This window comes from Pipra filicauda, unplaced genomic scaffold (assembly GCF_003945595.2).
Source record: "Pipra filicauda isolate LSUMZ 115617 unplaced genomic scaffold, ASM394559v2 scaffold40_size4127951_pilon, whole genome shotgun sequence".
Classification (NCBI taxonomy): Eukaryota; Metazoa; Chordata; class Aves; order Passeriformes; family Pipridae; genus Pipra; species Pipra filicauda.
In genome coordinates, this window is record NW_024104543.1 from 1,397,581 (window position 1) to 1,416,768 (window position 19,188).

Here is a 19,188-nt window from a genome sequence, read left to right on the forward strand (position 1 = left end):
CTTCATATGGGCCTCAAAGGGTTAGCTCTCCCTGATATATCCTAAAGTGCTCTCTGAAGCTTCTATTCCTTACATAACTGACAAGGTTAAGGAAAATAATTGGAAAATGTCTTCCTTCCTGTCAAACCTTCTAGTTCACTAGGCTAGGGTACCCGAGCTCCATAGCAACCATGAAGTCCACTACAACAGTAAGACAGACTTAGGCCAAGCCCAAGGCAATGGTACACAATCACACCTACAGCCCAGTTGTCAAGGAGATTTGGCTTGTCAGTGGATGAGAAAGTACTTTCTTTGAGGCTGCCTGAAGATCGTGCCCAGAGCAAAGACCAAAGAGCAAGGGTTTTCACCAAAAAACCTTGCCACCTCCAGTAACAAAGATACATTTCTATGACCTTGTCTTCCCTAACATAAACAGACACCGACATGTAAATATATATGCATGTGATCATTTGAAAAATTCCTAAACAAAACACTCCCCTGCATTAGCACCTTCTCTTCCTGGGAAAGGGATGAAAGCAGCAGCATCTGACAGATGTTAGTCAAGTTGTTTAATGCATTCCTGAAAGTGCTTATGAACGCCTCTTAAACATCATATGAAAAAAAATTTCCTCCAAGCCTACTACTATAAAACTACACATAAAACTGCATTGCTCCCACTGCTGGGCAAGGTGGAAGCATGCTAAAGTCCTGTTGTTTTGCAAAGTTTACCTTAAAGTTTAAAAAAACCCACCCAAAACAACAAAAACAAAAACCTCATGGAAAGGAAGAGAAAGATGACTTACAGCAAAGTCAAGTTCAAACAGGGCATCTAGGAAGATGCTGAGTTTCAACTTGCCAAATTTCCAACACATTATACTTCAGGGTGAGAATAGATGCTTTATAAAAGGAGATGGTGTGAGCAGGCCTTCACATGGTGCCTAGGGATCTGTGTCCCATGGAAGCAACACTCATTATGGGATCTTGCAGGTCTTTACATTAGTCAGCTGTTCCACAGGATGACCAAAATCCTTTCTACCTACAGCACTGCTGAGTTGTCAATTTGGCTACTGCCCAGTTCTGCAGATACAGTACAGTTATCACAGTTCTGCTCCAGTACTGTTCCTCCTTATTTAGCTATCAGAGTTCATGGCAGTGTGTACAGTTGATCCCATTTCACAATTCAGTGACCCCTATTCCTACATCCCCTCCATTTCTCCCACACTTCCTGTTTATGAGCAAGCACTGGACAGCACTTCTGCAGAAACCTAAGGTCAGTGCTTTGTACTCTTTAATTGTAAAGTTCCCCTGTTTTTCTTTTTCCTTGCATACTCTACTTCACTCTTCCCCTTCTGCTCCTACAGTGATCCATCTGTTGTAGAGATCCCCCATAATCAGAGCAAAACAGAAATATCTTGTTGGGGAGAGGGATTATGCACATTCATGTTCATGCAAGATCTTGAAGCCTCTTCTATCATGCTTAAGCTAAGCCACCTAGACAAAGATCCAGCGCGGTAGAAGTAGCATAAAAACCCATTGTAAAAGATGATTTTCACCACTTCCACTTCGCATGCTCTCTTGACTCCTTTCATGCTGGGTCACATTTCAGAAATGCTTACACACTGCTCCTTCTGCCCCATCTGCCTTATTTCCCCTTCCAGCTACTGTCATATTCCAACCACATGTTTGGCATTTCTGCCCTTTTTTAGATAAAAGCACTGTGAGCACACATACTTCCACAAAAACAACACAGCATTATATTGCACACGTGCCTGGTTTGTCTGGGAGAACAAGCCCAAATGAACACAGATGGGAAACACTCCTACAAGCTTGTGTCTCTCTAGAGTTGCATTCACAGCAAGTTCTCAGCAGATAGAAAGTTCTCAGTTTATATCTCAGATTAAAAAAAACACCCCTTAGAAGTCAAGGCATTTTGGAATTTTTTCATGATGTTGCATTTTGCAAGTATCATAGTAATATTTTGCCTGTTTACGAACATTAACACTCCATTCAGTCAACTAAGGGATCAAATACTGAGTTTTCTGATCACAAAACCTTAAGTTATTATTCGCTATTACCCTATTAACATCCACTTCAGCACTTACATATAACTTTGTTTTAGTTCTTCCTGTTCTTCAGGACAGAAAGTATTTTGTGAAGTCTTAGTAAGATTTGCAAGATAACATTATATATGGAAGTGTAATTATCTCAGAAGTCCATCCTCTAACATACCACAAAAATCCCCAGAAATTTTAGATCACATAAAACCAAGTCTCATGTTTTCTTTTAAAAACACAGACAGTGAATTGCTGGAATTTTAAGTGCTTTTTGGAAGGAACTAACCTGTTTTTCTAAACATAAAATTTACATTTCTGTTCAGTGAATAGAGAGGAACCCAGGCACTCTAAAGACCTATAGCAAGTCCAGTCAAATTCAGGCTACTGATATCTGTGAACTCAAGCAATGCAGTACAAAATTCAGGCATCACAGGATAACTACAGTGAGATGTCAACTTCTAAAACAGACAGTACCTTCAGACAGACTGAAGGAACATCAAGTTCCTTCACCTAGGTGAGATCCAGCCTGCATGGCCAATGTGGGCAACAGCAGCCGTAAACACCTTTTAGATAAGCTAGAATAAAGGTCAGGAAGAGGAGGACAACTGCTACTAGTGGTGTTTATTCAGTCAGGGAACCCCATCTTTCATATCTAGGGAAGTGTCCTAGCTAGAAGATATCCTGGTTAACAGCATTTGCTACCTCCTCTCTCAAAATCAAGGCATTATGAAGTCAGAAATGCAAGTATGGTTAAAGGAAATGTCATACAAGACACAAGACCGTGCAAGAAAGAGGGAAATTCTAATGTTTTGTCACAAGCACTTACCTGGAAAAGGGTATGACCAGTATTCCAGATACAGCTCCCTGGAACTAGTGTCTATTTCACCACAGATTATCACTGGATAATCCTGACTCTCAATACCCCTGCTGGCACCAAGGTCCATTTGAGGAGCATAAGCAGATGCTGGTCTAACAGAGGAGAGCCTCTGCCTTAGTAACAAGGGCAACTACCTGGATAAGTAAGCTCAATCCTTTGGTCTCTACAGGGCAGAGACCACCTGGGCAGGGCAGAAGACTTTTTGTTAAGTAAAAAAGGTCGCTGGGGGTAGTAGCTCCTATTCAACTAAAGTTATGCATAGACCTGGTCTCACCTGATTTTAAAAATTTTCTTTGGACAGATGAAAGACTTCAGGTGTCCAAAAACCTACATCACAATAAGTGAGGGAAAGGTGAAAAGGTGTTACAGACATTTCTAAGACTATGGCATAGTTAATTTCTTATGCCAGGGATCTTTCAGAGTAATTACGAGTTATCTAATGATTGCAGGTGCCAAAACTGGTTACCCGCAACATAATGTTATGAATTTATTACAGATTTAAAGAATATAGCTAAGGCTACTTTGTGCATATTTAGATACACTGAAATTCACACCACTAAAATTAGCTATATTAAGTTTTCTTAGCTACCACACAGATCTTACTGGACACATCTGGTGCAGCTTTGGTTCAAAGTCATCCCAAATCTTCTAGCTCTGATCCCAGCAAGACATTTTAAAACTCACTACTTCTACAGACATAATCTGACAGTGGAGATTCTTAGCCAAATAAACATGACTAGTATCAAAGATTTTGCTTGAGCAGGATAGTGAGTGTAATGACAGAAACACGCAAGAGATAAAACACCACAAGGCTGACACACAGCACAGTCAGCACTCTGGCAATAGTTAAAAAAGTTTCTGTGTAAGCGCTTAGCAGATGTAAGTTATTCTGCCAGGATAAGCCTCAAGACTTCATCTTTATTGAAACTGGCTTTGCTGACATGGGCTTGAAAGCCATTGTGCAAATACTCTCAAAAAAAAGTGAAAAGAACAAAGTGAAGCATGGAATAAGGGATGAAGTCTTATTTATTATCTACTTATGGAGCTCAGGCTGCATAAACAAAATATACATAGTCATATATATATGCATGCATATATATATGCATGCATCTCATTTTTCAAAGACAAAGATCCTAGAATAAAAATATTTTCCTTTCCCTTCTTCTCCATCATCCATGCTTCTAGTCATCAAATTAATTAGAATCAACTGCCTAAAATGCAGCAGGGCATTTCACTTAAGAGTAAAAGAACAGAAGTCTTTTCCTTGCAGTGTAAAGAACAGAAAAACACTTGAGCCTCCCAGACAATGATGTACTTACAGTTCCACATATGAATATTTTGTCTTCAGCCTGAGTCCTTTTTATTTGCACACAAGGTTTTTCCAAACCTACTTTGTCAGTGGGAATTACCAGTTGCTCTTTTCCCTCAAATTGATGAAATATTGCTCTTTTTAAGGAAAAAAAAAAAGAATAAATCAGAAATTCCATCTGGACTGCAAATTCAGTCCTAGTCATGTATTTTCTGTACAACACCGAAGTGAAAAAGTAAAATCAGCATATCCCACTTCAGTAATTCAACAGTATTTTGTAAGATGGTGCGACTTATAGAATGGAAAAGGACACAAGAAAATCAGTCACTGTTTTTTGGTTTTTTGGTAATGTTGGGCTCCAAAGTAGAGGAGATGACACACCAATTTCCGTAAAATTTAATATCATACAAAGAAAAAGCAACTCAAAACAAGTATAAAGAAATAGTTCTGAATGACTTGTTAACTAGGCACTAACTACTGTGCTTGGAGCTCTGGCCAATATGGTGCCATACTTATGTGAAGCTGAACTGACTGCAAATTGAGGGTCAAGTTTTCCTCCACGTGAAAAGGGCTACTTCCAGTGTTAACTGTTCAGAACTATAACTATGGATGAAAAATAGCAGCAGGTAAAACACTTCTGTGTATCAGTAATACTGCCAAGGATCATAGATGTTATATGCTGCCTTGAGGAGGCAATTAGCATGACCACAATGAGCAGTGAACTTATGCAGTAGGAAAGATTAGCACACAGAGAGGGAGGTGAAATGATGCTGAACCATATAACTGTGGACTATTCTAAACCTGCACCTCAGGAAGTCCCCCATAATCCCCACATCACCATTGGCCAATCAGAGCTCAAATCAGTCCAGCAGTTTAACTACCTAGGTAGCCTCATCTCCTCGGATGGTAAGATTGATGGGGAGATAGACAACAGGTTAGCAAAGGCATATAGTGCTTTTGGGAAACTCCATAAAAGAGTATGGCGTAATAAACAGTTGAAGAAAAGTACAAAGATCAGTGTTTACAGAGCCATAGTGCTGTCTACTCTCTTATATGGTTCTGAATCATGGGTCATCTACCGCCACCACCTGCGTCTCCTAGAATGCTTCCATCAGCGCTGTCTCCATACAATCCTAAACATCCACTGGTCAGATTATGTGACCAATACATCTGTTCTAGAACAAGCAGCAGTCACAAGTATTGAGGCCATGTTGCTGAGAACACAGCTGGGCTGGGCAGGGCACGTCTCCAGGATGAAGGACCACCGCCTCCCTAAGATCGTGCTCTATGGTGAACTTGCCACCGGCTGCCGCAAGAGAGGAGCCCCAAAGAAAAGATACAAGGACTCTCTGAAACAACATCTCAGCCTTGGCCATATTGATCAACATAACTGGTCTACTCTGGCCTCCAATCGGGAGGCCTGGAGACACACCATCTATAACGCAGCTGTCTCCTTTGAGAACGCCCGCAGGATCATTCTCGAGGAGAAAAGACAATGCAGAAAGAACCGTGTCTTGCGGAATACACCACCTAAGGAGTCTTTCTGCTGTGCCTTTTGCAATCGGATATGTCTATCTCGTATTGGCCTCATTAGCCACCAGCGTGCCTGTAATAAATGTGGATGGAGCCTTCCTTGATCTTCATTTGCAAAGCCTAGCCATGATGATTCTAAACATACTTTGTATTTTCTCCCAGCAGCAAAGAGAATATTTCAAACTAGCACAGACTAATAGACAGTCCTGTGCATGGCTTGCTGCTTGTCTCCTCCTGAAGAGGATTCATAGGCAGGGTTGAAAGGAAGAAGACAGAGATCCAAAAGTTAGAGGTCTGGCAGGTTTATACCACTGCTCATATCCAAGGCTTTCACATCAGGAGTCACAGATAATCAGTGCTGCATCCAGTTTTATGAGATGCTTTTTATAGCATGTGAACAGTGTTTAGTCCTGGAACATGTGATGCACTGTGTCAGTTTAGGAAGCTAGATTTTTGGATAAAAGCTTCTGAATGCAGCAGAAGACCATGACATCTCAAGGAATCTGTGACAAAGAAGTAATTAATGAGGAAGGGTTTCTCACTGATGAACATATAACGATCATTTGGGGGTTGTAATAGGATTCCTGGAAGTACATATCACCAAAATGTTGTTTGTGCACATTGCTATCCCAGGGTAGCTTTACACTGCACAAACAAGTAATTTTTTCCACAGAAGAGTTCACTTTGAATAAAGAGGGTAATGCTGTGCCTGAAATCTATTCTTCAGCAGAACAGTGAAAATTATCAGCAAGGGTCCTGTGACCATCCCCTATGAAGAACTGCAGCCCCTTGACACAGGGTAACTGGAGCTGTCACCCTTCACCTTGCCCTGTCACCCTCACCTACCACCATCTTGCCAACTCAAAGGGATTTGTTTCAGCTTTCAGGTCCTCAAGCACAAAATATGCTCACCTGAGAGTAAAGCCCAAATAAACACCAACCTTTTTCAAATGAAAGTGTCAGAGGCTCTATGGCCTGGGCACATTGATCTCAAAACCCTCCGGTAACTCAAGTCATTTGTGTGGTATTTTTACACTTAGAATAAATACCTTTAAGAAAGAAATCTGATTTCTCTTGTTGGCACCTTTCAAAATACTGTAACATTTATTTGGCGATGTTGCTGCCATAGATAATGACATATACAACGTAAAAGGCAACACTACTTATATCTGCCAGCCTTGGCTCACAATTCCAGCTGCCAATGCCATATGGCTGTAAAATCTATTTGCTGCACTAGGTTACCCACGAGATGGTCATCTCAAATGTGCACAACTCACTGTAGTCAACCACATGCAGTTAACAATTGTTAAACATGTGATAAACCACTGAAACAAATTACCTTCTTTATTTAGCAACATGCCTCGAGATGAGATTTGTTCCTGATTTAATGGGATAGTTCTGTTCATTATCCCATAAGATACACATTGCTAAAAACACCCTGGCCATCACACTCTCAAACAAATGACTTAAGCTATTAAAGGCTCTTCGAACATCACTTTCTTCTGCTCTTGATTATTGAAGAATGGTCTCATAAAATAACACCCATTAGATCAGATCACCAATAAGTGAAAAGTAAGCAATAATAATGTCCCACTTCCTATCAATTTCTCAGCAAAACTCATATTCCATATATCTGCCAACATTTTTTAAATAGTTACACCATCCAGATTATTTTCTCACAGCAAAAGCTTTCATATTGATCTTTCACAACCAACCACAGCAGTGCTGGCAGGACATCCTACTGCAAGAAGACATCAATAGCTATGCATGGGCAATGAAAAATTCAATGTTCTGACTCCAGTTGCTTCCTGTATTTAGCATGGAGGAATAATTACTTCTTTGCATTTCATTTAGAAAGTCTTAATGTTATTATTTCTCCTCCTCTTTTTATTTTGGTCTAACAAATTTTGAAACACTGAAACATTTAGTAAAATATTTAGCCTAACCCTGAACACTTAAATGTTTGCCTGAATACAAAACATTATATACGAAGCTGTTGCATATTAATACGGCAAAAAGGGTGCTCCAATTCAGATCTCTATGAATACTTATACTAGATTGGACCTATAGTTTCACATAGGACTGAAATCTGTTTCAGCATGGTTTTATCCAGCCAGAATTTTTCAACAGATAAAAATCTAGAATCAGTTATGGTGGCATTTTGAGAAATGACCTTAAGTTTAATAAATGCTGGTTTGTGACTTTATTCTTCCTTTCTCCAAAAACACTCAACTTCATCTTAAAAATCAAAGCACTATAAAAGCACAAGAAAAGAAGGGAGGAAGTGCTGAGCAAATGCATGAAACTATATAGCTGATCAGTTTATAAAAAAATCAAATTAATGTGCTAAGTGAAATAGTAATGTCAGAAGAAAATAGATTTTATCAGCATAAGGCTGCTGTCACAAAAAAAATCGGATGTGAAAACTTTTGATTATCTTGGGGAGATAAGTTATGCTGCAAGTTCAGTTCTGCTCAGACCACTTGGTTTCTGCTAGAGATGCATGTATCTGCCAGCTAAGAGCATAAGCTTTATTTTTCCAAGAAAACATATTAACTTGGTTTCACACACTACTCTAGGCTCCCACCATTTAGCATAATGCCAGCATTCAAACAGTCTTAGCTTATCTTTCTAATCCTTAACAGCTACATAACACACGAAAGGAGCAGCAGCTCCCTGCGTTTGTCTTGCAACCCACTTGTTTCATGTGTCTTTTTTCAAACACCCATTCAACTGGCAAGTTCACACCATACTTCTAAGCCTCCCCTAAACTCCCAAGGCTGGAATGATGTAGCCTAAACAAACCAAGCAGCGCTGGTATGTGCTGTCACTCAGAGTGGCATTAGAGTTGTAATGTGAAATGCCGTTTTGACAGCATCCTAAGGAGCCTGTTTCAGTCACTGTTTGAAACTGCTCCCTTGAGTCTTCTTACAGTGCTAATTACAGTTACACGTGTAGGCTAGACAGCAACCTATTCTTCTGAGTTATTGAATTTTTTTTAAAATTGTTTAAAGTTACTTTATGGGAAAAACTGCATAAAATGCAGGAAGAAAATAAATTTTCCATGCTAGCATATTACATGACCATGAATGAGATATATTGGCCTTGGTGAGAACAATAGATGATCTCCTGATCATACAGCAGAAAGTACTTCCTCTAATTCCTTAAGAAGTTTCAAAGCAATGCTCACCAGCATAGATTCTATGCCATGTCCCAGAGTCACGACAGTAATACTCCTTACACAGGACAAAATCAGTTTCACTAAACCTGTGAATTTGCAGTCATTTGCTTGCCTTCTTTCTCAACTTAATGAAAAGAAATTCAAAATGCCTCTCTTGCTTGTTTAAGTGTCAACACCTTTTGTTTTGCTTAGATCAGCCTAATCCCAACACCAATAAAAATAAATTTATTTCTTGTTGGAAAAAAAAAAAATCTATCTTGTGTCTTCAATTCTAAGAAATTTTCAAGCAGTTCAGTGTACAAGAATCATGCTCAGACACAGCCAAAGAGGAAAATTACAACATACTTAGTGTAAAACCCATCAAATCCTTTATTAATCTGATAATATGACAGACTAATCCACTGGTGTGGGGGTTTTTCCTTACCTCAATAATCTTGTCATGAATTTGCAAGCCTTCTGCTTTGTCTGCAGGTCCATTTTCCAAAATCTTTGACACATAAATTCCCTCAGCAGATTCTCCCCGATTTTTCTGTACCAGGCAATAGGGAAGTTGCAAAAAGGGCCACATTAGTGCACGAAATGAGATGGTACTAGAATCAGCAACAACGAAAAACATAAATCCACCTCACTTTTCCAGCTAAGGATTAAGCTTCTTGGGATTTTTTTTTCAAATTGCTTAACACAAAGTAGTCATTAATCAACAGGACAGAATTAATGAACTATTCCAGCAATTTTTATAAGATTACCCATTTACTTCCGGTTATTTTAGTCTAAATGAGACACAGGGTGCAGTGGTAATATGATCCCAGCTAAAATACTTAAAGCAAACCTCAGACTTTGCAGCAGCCAGTGTCTAGCACATAAATGCACAGGGGAAGATACTCATCAAAACAGAGGCACAAGTGTTTCTCTCAAGAGGGATAGGGCTCCTGCTGTACTGCTGCTTACAAACTTCCTTACTGCATTTGAAAATAAAGCTCCAAGGAAGAAAATTACATTAGTCAGCTGGCATGTAACAGTGTAAGGATTTGGTTGGAACTGGTTAACCTCATAAATCCTATTCACATGGGAGATTGAGAACTTGCTCAACTATGAAATCCATACAGATCAGATGTGGACAAAAAGAGAACCCATTTCCAGTTGATCTCTAGACATCACCAAAGTACAACTCATATAAGGTCAAATTTAAAAAAGGCAAGTTATCTACCACAGCTGCAACAATAACTGATGTTGTACATGCTGAAATTAGTTTATTCCACCAAATGATAGTTAAAAGTAATTTTAAATAGTTATAAATGAAGAAAAAAATGCCTACTTAAGTTTTTTTTAAAGTGTTTATAAAAATAATAACCTAGAAAGCAATAAATGAAGGCATCTTTTTCCAGTTCATTTATGCTTTAGACAGCAGTTTATATGATGCTTATTTTCTTTCTGTGACTGGTGAATCCCTGACCAACAGCACAGTTCATATGTGCACAGGTTATAAGGTCTAGGTCCTATACACTCACGGGGAAAATATTTTAATAAATACTTTACACTATGTGGCAACAGTCCTATGGAGACTCAACTCAGGTAGATTTCAGGCCAATAAATATTTGTTCAATACAACGTTAGTCAAGACTAACTTCATAAACTCCTTTTTTTCCCCCTTTGTCACAGTAACTCATAGGTGTCAGGTCAGAAGCAAAAGGGAAACATACTAACAGTTCCCATAATATTTTGAAATGATGAATAAGCAAATCTCCACTGACTTCCCATCTAAGTAGTGAGAAATGAAGCTCCGACAAAAGAAGCATAATAGCCATTAATGAAAATTCAGGAGGGACACAGTTTGTTTTCAACTTAAGAAAACAAAAAGCTAGATTATACCACCTTCACCCACACCCATTGTATTTCTTTTCATCAGAATTTCACTGGTTTTTTCAAGAGCAATTTGTGACCTGCTAAGAAAAAAGGGTATTTCAGAATGGCTTGTAGTTCCCATTGGTTGTACGTGCTGGTACCCACCACTACTGATAGGCAAACACAGCACAAGGCATACTGAGCTCCAGCACCATGCCACAGAGCCTATAGGCTGTGCAGCAGCTGTGCCCACAGCACACACCTCCCTCCAGCCTGGCTTTGACATGGTGTCCTCAGAGGAAACAGTCCTTCCAGCTGGACAGAGCTGGGGCCCAGCAAAGCAGCTTTGCTCCCTTAGGATAATCAATCACCTCCCAGAAACAGACTTATGTGAAGCGAGTCCCTTTCTGACAAACTAAAAGACAGACCCGTGATGAATTGTTCCTTTCCTCTCCTCCTCCCTTTAGGTAGAAGGTAAACAGTGGGGAAGCTTATTATGGACTGAAATGAAACACAGCCAACAGAAGGTATGTATGTACATTCCCCAAGTCACTAAAAGTCACCTGATTTCCAATGGGAAAAAACCTGCATTGTACTTATAAAACACAACATGTGGTGAAGGAACACATCCCCATATAGGTGACTAATATAAAGACATGACTGTTCTGCTCTTCTGCTGCAAGAGCCAATGCTTCACCCAAAAGCACTTTTCCCTTGAATGTACAGAGCACCTTCGTGAACTCTTTCTGTCTTGTTATTAAACAGCTCCTGTTCTAGTATTTAAGTTTTTGAGCAGAATTTTGTATTTTCAATATTCTGAGTCAACTCAAGCCTTTTTTTCCTGTCCTATCCTTTGGCTCCAGATACACTGAGGTCTTATACTGCTAACTGGGAAATGCCAATCAAACACCTGTGGTATTCACATTTATCAAAATAAGTACAAAACACAAAAGAATTTCCAAATTGAAATTCGAAGACTCAAAAACATCTGAGACCCAGCCCTGCCTAACAACCCAACCAACTTCTTTTAATGGAAATCCATGACCATTTCCTTCTCTCCAGTCAGCAGTTCCCTCAACAGTGCTATGAACCTTTATATATTTATCATTTACTCCTTAAACTTCCAGAATATGAATTCAAAAAGCCTGACATTTTGTAATATATAAAACTGTTGCAGTATGCACTGTAAACATCTAAGTACTTTAAAGCAGCTCAGCTGCCATTCCAAGTAAAATGAACACATGCTCCCATTTCCCTGAAGTTTTCCTACAGATGTAAATAACAGAAGTCACAGTGCAATCCAATCAAAAGATTGTCTGGATTTTATTACTGGTATACTCAAACTATGAATATAATCAAAGCATGTGTATTTCAACTTGCAGTCACTTGTGGTCTCAACCTTCCTCTGGAAAATCTAAGAAACTCTTGCTTTGGACTTACAGCACCAACATCGGATAAGTGCTGGTCTTCGTATTTACCCACAGGGAACAGCAATTTGACGGTGGACTTTGGCTAATGGGAACAGACTCTTTGGCACCACTAAATATAGCTTTAGAGCAAAAGATTGTCCAACTAATATACAGGGTGCCACTCCACTTCTCAATAATAGCTGTAGGCTACAATTCTCCCACTTAACAAGAACCTGATCAGTACATAATTATTATCAAGCCTTTTTAATCAACTATTAATTTTCCAGTTTAACAGGTTTCTTTACCCTTCATATGCAATGATAGTCCTGATTAATGCTTTTGAAAAGATGAAAAAAAAAATAACTAGCATATTCATGTGCATATTCTAGATGGGGGTTAGTGATCCTTATACATATTCTATGGTTTGCAGTGAACTTTTTAAACCTCAGCTGATGAGATTGGATTGATTTAAGATACAGCATCAATCAAAACTGTTTCAATTCATATAGAAAAACTGAAAGCGGGCATGTCAAAGCAGGACATGTGCTCAAACTATCTGAGTTACACAAACAAATTTTCTTCTCTTCTTTAAACGGGGAAAAAAAAAAAAGGCAAGCTGTTTTACAAAATTCCAATGGCCTAATCCTTCAACAATGACTCTTGTAAGTAGTCCCAGAGATTTCCATTGAACAGTTTGCATGAATACATATTACTGACATGGGAACTAAGTGTAGATAATCCAAAGTTTTAGAGCAAAAATACTGCAAACACCTTTCCTGAAAATAAGAATAATCCAATTCTCACGAGACTATGTCTTCCAAAAAATGACACCAACTACACCTGATAAGATACAGTTCTTCTATCTATGGAGCTGATTCCATACTTACAGTCATCAAAAGTAACTGTAATTACTCATAGTGTATATAATAAAAGAAAGTATAGTCAAAATCACCTACAGTTACTTTTGTCATTACCTGATTGGGTCGTCCTCCTATAATATTGAATCCCAAAGTATCATTTTCTCTGTGTAGCATGATCATTAATGGCTTGGGTTCGCCTCCCTAAGAAGGAAGAAGTGAAATATTGTTAAAGAACACATTCTCATAAAGAAGTTCTTAAATGGGAGCACTAATGTGCAAAAGATTTTTTAGCTGGAGAATATATAAGATAAGGCTTAAATGAAAATCAGGCTGAAAAGACTTGGCCCTGGAAAGGAAAAAAAAAAGGAAAAAAGGAAAAAGTTACGTGTCACCAAAAAGTTAACAGGAAACACCTGATTACCTTCAATTATCTTCAGATTATCTTCATCTGAACAGAAAAAAAAGTGCGGGGTTTTGGTGCGAGGAATACTCAGCACCACTGAAAAAAAGTCAGAGCTCCAAATGGCTGGAAGTTTCCATAAATACAAAATTCCTATGTGTGTCAGCATTTCAAACTTTAAACATAGAGATTAAAATACACAACATAATAATTTTCAGACCCCAAAGCCTTATCAGTACACATTTCATAGCAACTTTCATGGAAGATACACACAGAAAATGAAAACTACCTCTTCATCCCAAACTTCGACTTCTCTCCAAAAAGCAAGCATCCAAAACCACATTTGTAAAATGTAGCTTTTTTTCTGAAAAAGGTTTAAAATATAAAGAAAACACTCGAAAAAACAAACGGAGTCAAAGTTAAAAATTAAAAAGAGAAACCTTTTCTTTCAATGGACCAGGTAAATAATTTTCTTAATATTTGAAGGCTTCAGTTACCTTATGTTATGCTGAAGCCCATATTTAATTAACTATGACAGAGACGTATTTTATTGCCGCATGATACATTTGATTTTAATGAAGTCTCTTTTTACTTTGTTGATAGTTTTCCTCCCAAACTCCTTTTTTATTCATTCCCCTGCTCTGAGCGGCGAGAAATGCCCGAGCGACAGTACCGACAGCGACACTTCCTGGCAGCGCTCAGAAACAGCGGATGCTCCTTCGCTGCCCAGGAGGAGCGATGCTCCACGCCTATTCCTAAACCTGCCATCTCCTTACTGAAAGTACAGTCATCTGTCCCTCCCTTCTTCAGCCACCACTTTCCTTGCTCACTCCACACTCCTTAACAGTCACTGCTGCTCCACTTCACATGACCTTATCCCACCTGCCAAGAGATGAAGCAAATGTATGAGCACACCTCTCAAATCTGCCAACCTAAACCTCACGGATTAGCTAGCCAAAATACACTAAAAACAAATAAATAAATATTCAAGTCTTCAAACAAAAAGTTTTCCAGTGCCACGAAGACCTGTGAGACCTGTGTTCCTAGGCATATGGGTGTCCTGCAAACAATGTCTCTTTCCCGTTTCCCATATGGCAGTCAGATGCCTAGCACACTACATTGCTTCAGGTGTGAGTTTGGCTTCTTTCTACTGAGATTTTGTTTCTCAGAATCCGTGAAGATTTGGGTAAAACTCTTTGTATTAAAACACTCCTCGCTGCAGCTGCAACCATCATTGCCTGAGCCTGCAGTGTGAGCTTCCAGCCAGGAGTTAACACTTAAAACCAACCAGCTCCATCACAGAGAGTGAAGCCAGCCCAGTGGTACTCTTGGATGGTTTGTTTCACCCAAAGGAGCCGAGTCGGTCTTTAATCAGTGCCCTCAGACTTGAGAGCGCAGCACACTGCTCCCGGCCTCTGCTTTCAACGGCGTCATTCCATTCTGCCATACGGCAGAGGCTTTGCTGTCCTTTCACCATCGTTTCCAAAGCTCCGTCGGAACCGGGACCCGTCTGCCAGCCCAGGAGCGAAGCCCTCTCCCCTCCCGCCCGCTCCCCATCCTCCCCGGCCGAGCAAGCGCTCCGTCACTGCAGCAGCCAGGCACTGCTGGGCTCGCCACAGCTCAAGGTTTCGGCTACTGCAGGGTGTCGGAAAAGGGACCGACAAGAAGCGTATCCCCGGTGGGGGCTGGCGGCTCCATCTCCCCGAAGGCGGCGAGGGACAAGAAGGGGCGGCTCTCACCGCCCGGGAGATGTGCAGAGGGATCGGGCTGGGTCCCGGCACGGAGTGCCGTGGTGGTGACTGCCAGCCCCAGGGGACACCGCCCGCACCATCACTCGGGCCGGTCGCTCACAAGCCGGACACCGGGAAAGCAGGTTCGAGGGGAGCACAGTTAGAGAGCGGAGGCCGGTGCGCGGTGCCCCGCCGATCCCCGCCGCAGCACTCACCTTGCCAGGCTGGCTGCCTGCCAGGTCCCTGGTGATGCTGCTGATGTGGCTCATGTACTGCCCGAACTTCGCCTGGTACCGACGCGCCGTCAGCTGCACCTCGCTCTGCAGCGCCGACAGCTGCGCCAGCAGCGACTTCTCCCTCCTGCTCCAGCGCAGGGCCTCCCTCTTCAGCTCGGGACCCGGCTTCGGGGCGTCGCCGCCCCGCAGCTGCCCCGCCGCGCTGCCCCCCGAGCGGCCGGGGGGGTGCCCGGCCGGGGGCTGCGGCTCGGCGGGGCCGGGCGGCCCGTAGCGACACGCCGCGAGGTGGGCGGGCAGCTCCCGCAGCCGCACGGTGCGGCCGCAGCCCCGCGGGCTGTAATCGCACTTGACCTCCAGCTTCTGGACTAGGCTGCGGAGGGGCAGGACGGGCCGCAGCTCGGCGGCCGCCAGCGGTCGGCAGCGCAGCGGGCAGCGGCGGCGCCGCGCCGCCCAGGGCAGCAGGCAGCCGGCGCAGAAGACGTGCCCGCACGGCGTGGACAGCGGCTCCTCCAGCACCCGCCTGCACAGCCCGCACTGCAGCTCCGCCGCCACCGGCCCCGCGAATCGCGACGTGTCGAAGCCCATGGCCCAGCCCCGCACCGCGAAACTTTCGGCGCCGCTGCCCCGGCCCGGCCCCGGCGCCGCTGGAGCCGCTCTTCGCGGGCGGGCGGGCGGCGAGGGGCGGGCGAAGGAGCGGGGCCGCGCCGGGGGAGGCGGGCGGCAGCGCCGACACGGAGATACCAGCAGCTGCCCCCACCCTCTTCCATTAGCTCGCCCTCCCCGGCACTACCGCCCCACGCCCAGTCCCGGCACCACCTCCGCCCTCCTGGAGCATCCTCGCTGCGCGGCGGGGCGAGGGACCGAGGCGCGGGAACCCGCCGCCACCTGGCCCGCGCACACCGCCCTCCCCCTGCGGCTGCTGTCCCGGCGGGTCACTCGGCGCTGGGCTGGGCTGTGGTTGCGGAAGGAGAGTTGACAGGCTGCGGGACAGCGAGTCTCTCAGGCTCTGACTGTTGCATAGATGTGCCGGTAAATAACGCGCACGTGTGAGCGCGCCTGTTTCATGTCGCTCCAAAAGGCTTCCTCGTCTCTTTTCCTCCCGTTCTGGGATACCCGTCAGAGCACAGAATCCTGAAGTCTCCAGTACTAGTGCTCTCTTTGTTGCCACACCACAAAGGAAATACAGTCAGGATAAGAAAATTGCTTGTTGAGCTCCCTTAAACAACAACATATCTATAAACAACGCTTTAATTTAAAGAAAAACTAAAATGTAGCAAAATCCGGAAAAGCATAGTTAATATCAATAGTCAGCCTGGATTCTACCCCTTCACTGCTGCATAACCCACAACACACTGAAACATGAGACTCCTAACACATTCCCCACATAACTTCACTATTGAAAACACAGGGCCAGATTGCTGCCCCCCAGCCCTGTGCAAAACCTCCCAGAGCAGAGGGGGATGGAGCTCTCTGAGGGGTTTCTTCACACGTGGATCAGACACCATCACTTTTGGAAAGGATGACAGGTTTGGTCTGTTCGGGCCAAGATCACAGTGTGTTTTCTGGGTTGAGAACTCCTTAGGCAGAGCTGGGGTGTGTCCTTACCAGTTCAGCAATTCCTGCCTCAAACTTTTAATCCCATGAGCATCCCTCTGGGAAAGCCATGAGGGCTTTTGAGGCCTGATAATGAATAGTTCTTTTCCATGACTAAGCAGACATCAGGGGACAATGCAGCAGAGGCAAATTTTTTTCCTAAAGCAAGAAGGAAAGCTCTGCACACACCTGACCTAGAACTGTACCTGGGATGGCAGATCTGTTATGTCTATTCATAATTTACTTATCAAAAGATTGGCAATGCCTCATAGAACCTCTACAGACCAGAATGTTACTGAGAAGCACCACCAACCTCCCATTTCTGACTTGCAAAACAGAAACCTATAGTTTCCGTTCAATTACCATGGCCACAAAATAAAAAAGCAAATGAACCACACCATCAAATAGTCTCTCCTCTTGAAGACAATGCTTTGCTCATAGGGTCAGAATCAATGTCATTCTAAATGTTATAGAAAATTAAAAGTGTTTTCCATCTTTGAATTTAGCCATTCATTTTTCCTTACTATTCGTTTATACTATCTCTTCTGTCCAAATCTCCTGATGTATCTCCTTTACCTCATTATATATGGCCCAGAGTCTCAGATCTGAACACAGGCAGTAATGTCTCCATTCATAAATTAAACTGGGCAGAGAATAGGCCCTGACAGTGGCTCATGATCTGTTAAACTGGTATTGCCTCTGCTAATCTGCTAGTGTGAGGATTGAAATAGTTTTGGCTGAGACCCACGAGCAGCCTCCCAAACCATATTCAGGCACTGCACAAGGGTTGCAGGGGCAAATCCCAGGAGATATTTTGGGATAGCTGCCCTGTTTTGGGGGTGGCAGGTTAGAGGTGAGACTTTGAGTCCTTCTGGGGTCCCTGGCACATTTTATTCACCAGTACAAACGCAGTCAGAGGGATGAAGTAGCCAGGTTTCAACCTCAGAACTTTTATGCTTCCTTTAGATTAGGTGATTAATTAAACAATGGGTTAAGATCCCCATGGTAGGCATACTTGAAAAAAAAACAAAACTGTCCTTTCTGGCTCAATTTGGGTGTTGATGAAATGTCAGTGCACTGGCAAAACGGTTCCAGGTAGTTGCACCTTTTTCTCTGTTTGTCCTGGACTAAGAAATTAGCTGACAGCATGGATGGCAGTGCAGGTGACTGGGTTTATAGCAGAAGTAAGGAATGCAGGGTTTCCAATGCAGGAATCTGTAATAGAGACAACTTATCTAAAGGTAATAGCTGTCTGCATACCAGACCTCCACAGAAATGGATACACGTAGATAAATAAATGCAAATGTTACCAATCTGTTTACATGGGATTATTCCTACAATTAGTTCTATTAGTTCCGATGTAGTCAGGAAATGAAAAACACAATCCTCATCTTGTCCTAAATTATTCTTAAAGAGATAACCTAACTATAATTTTGTTTACTCCTCCAAGGTCTCGGCACCTACAGCTCCAGGTTTCATGCAGCCACTTCAGTCATGGCTTCACTGAGGGGGACAAAGAAGGAAATCCATATTTAAGGAGATGGGGAGAGGCTGAGGAGCATAGGAACAGCAGTGCCCTCACGAACACTGGGGACATCTGTGATAGCAACACACCGGGACTCCACTCTGTAATGAATCAAATAAATGTGCAGTGCCTTGTCTCTAGTTCAGTCCATGTTTTCAACAGCTTCCACCACATTTCCTTTTGCTCTACTGGTAAGGCAGCAAAAGTAATTCGAAATAGGAAAGCACTTGCTTTCTTAGTCACATGTACAGACACACACACAAGCGTGCTTTGAGGAAGGATTTTGGTGGGGGTAACTGCTGCTGAAGGAGTTCTTTATCAACATAGACAGCCTGCTGCTCTTGGGCATCAGACAGGAGGAAGAACTAAATTATAAATTATAAATTATAAATTATAAATTATAAATAAATTATAAATTATAAATTATAAATTATAAATTATAAATTATAAATTATAAATCAAGGGTCATTTCTGCCCATGGTTCTTGTCTCATCCTAAGAGAATCTGCAGTTTAAATGGTGAACTATACAACTGTTTCCAAATCTTCTGATAAAACAATCCTGAGACAAGAATTACTGCTCTGACATCCTGAAGGTCACTGTAAGGCTCTAGGCTCCATTGAAGTCAATGGGGAAAATCCTATGAACTTTCAACTCTTAT

The 19,188-nt window shown here is 42.3% G+C and overlaps 1 protein-coding gene across 1 annotated transcript in view; it reads right to left on the reverse strand.

The window, feature by feature from the left end:
- The window catches only part of PDZRN4 (PDZ domain containing ring finger 4), a 244,176-nt gene extending 228,152 nt beyond the window's left edge, over positions 1–16,024 (reverse strand). The window contains exons 1-3 of the mRNA XM_027711010.2: positions 15,390–16,024; positions 13,159–13,245; positions 9,358–9,462 (exon numbers count right to left, since the gene is read on the reverse strand). Of these exons, the coding sequence (XP_027566811.1) occupies positions 9,358–9,462; positions 13,159–13,245; positions 15,390–15,995 (798 nt within the window). The 5' untranslated portion in view covers positions 15,996–16,024. The remainder of the gene's footprint in view (positions 1–9,357; positions 9,463–13,158; positions 13,246–15,389) is intronic.
- Between the last annotated feature and the right edge of the window lie 3,164 nt (positions 16,025–19,188).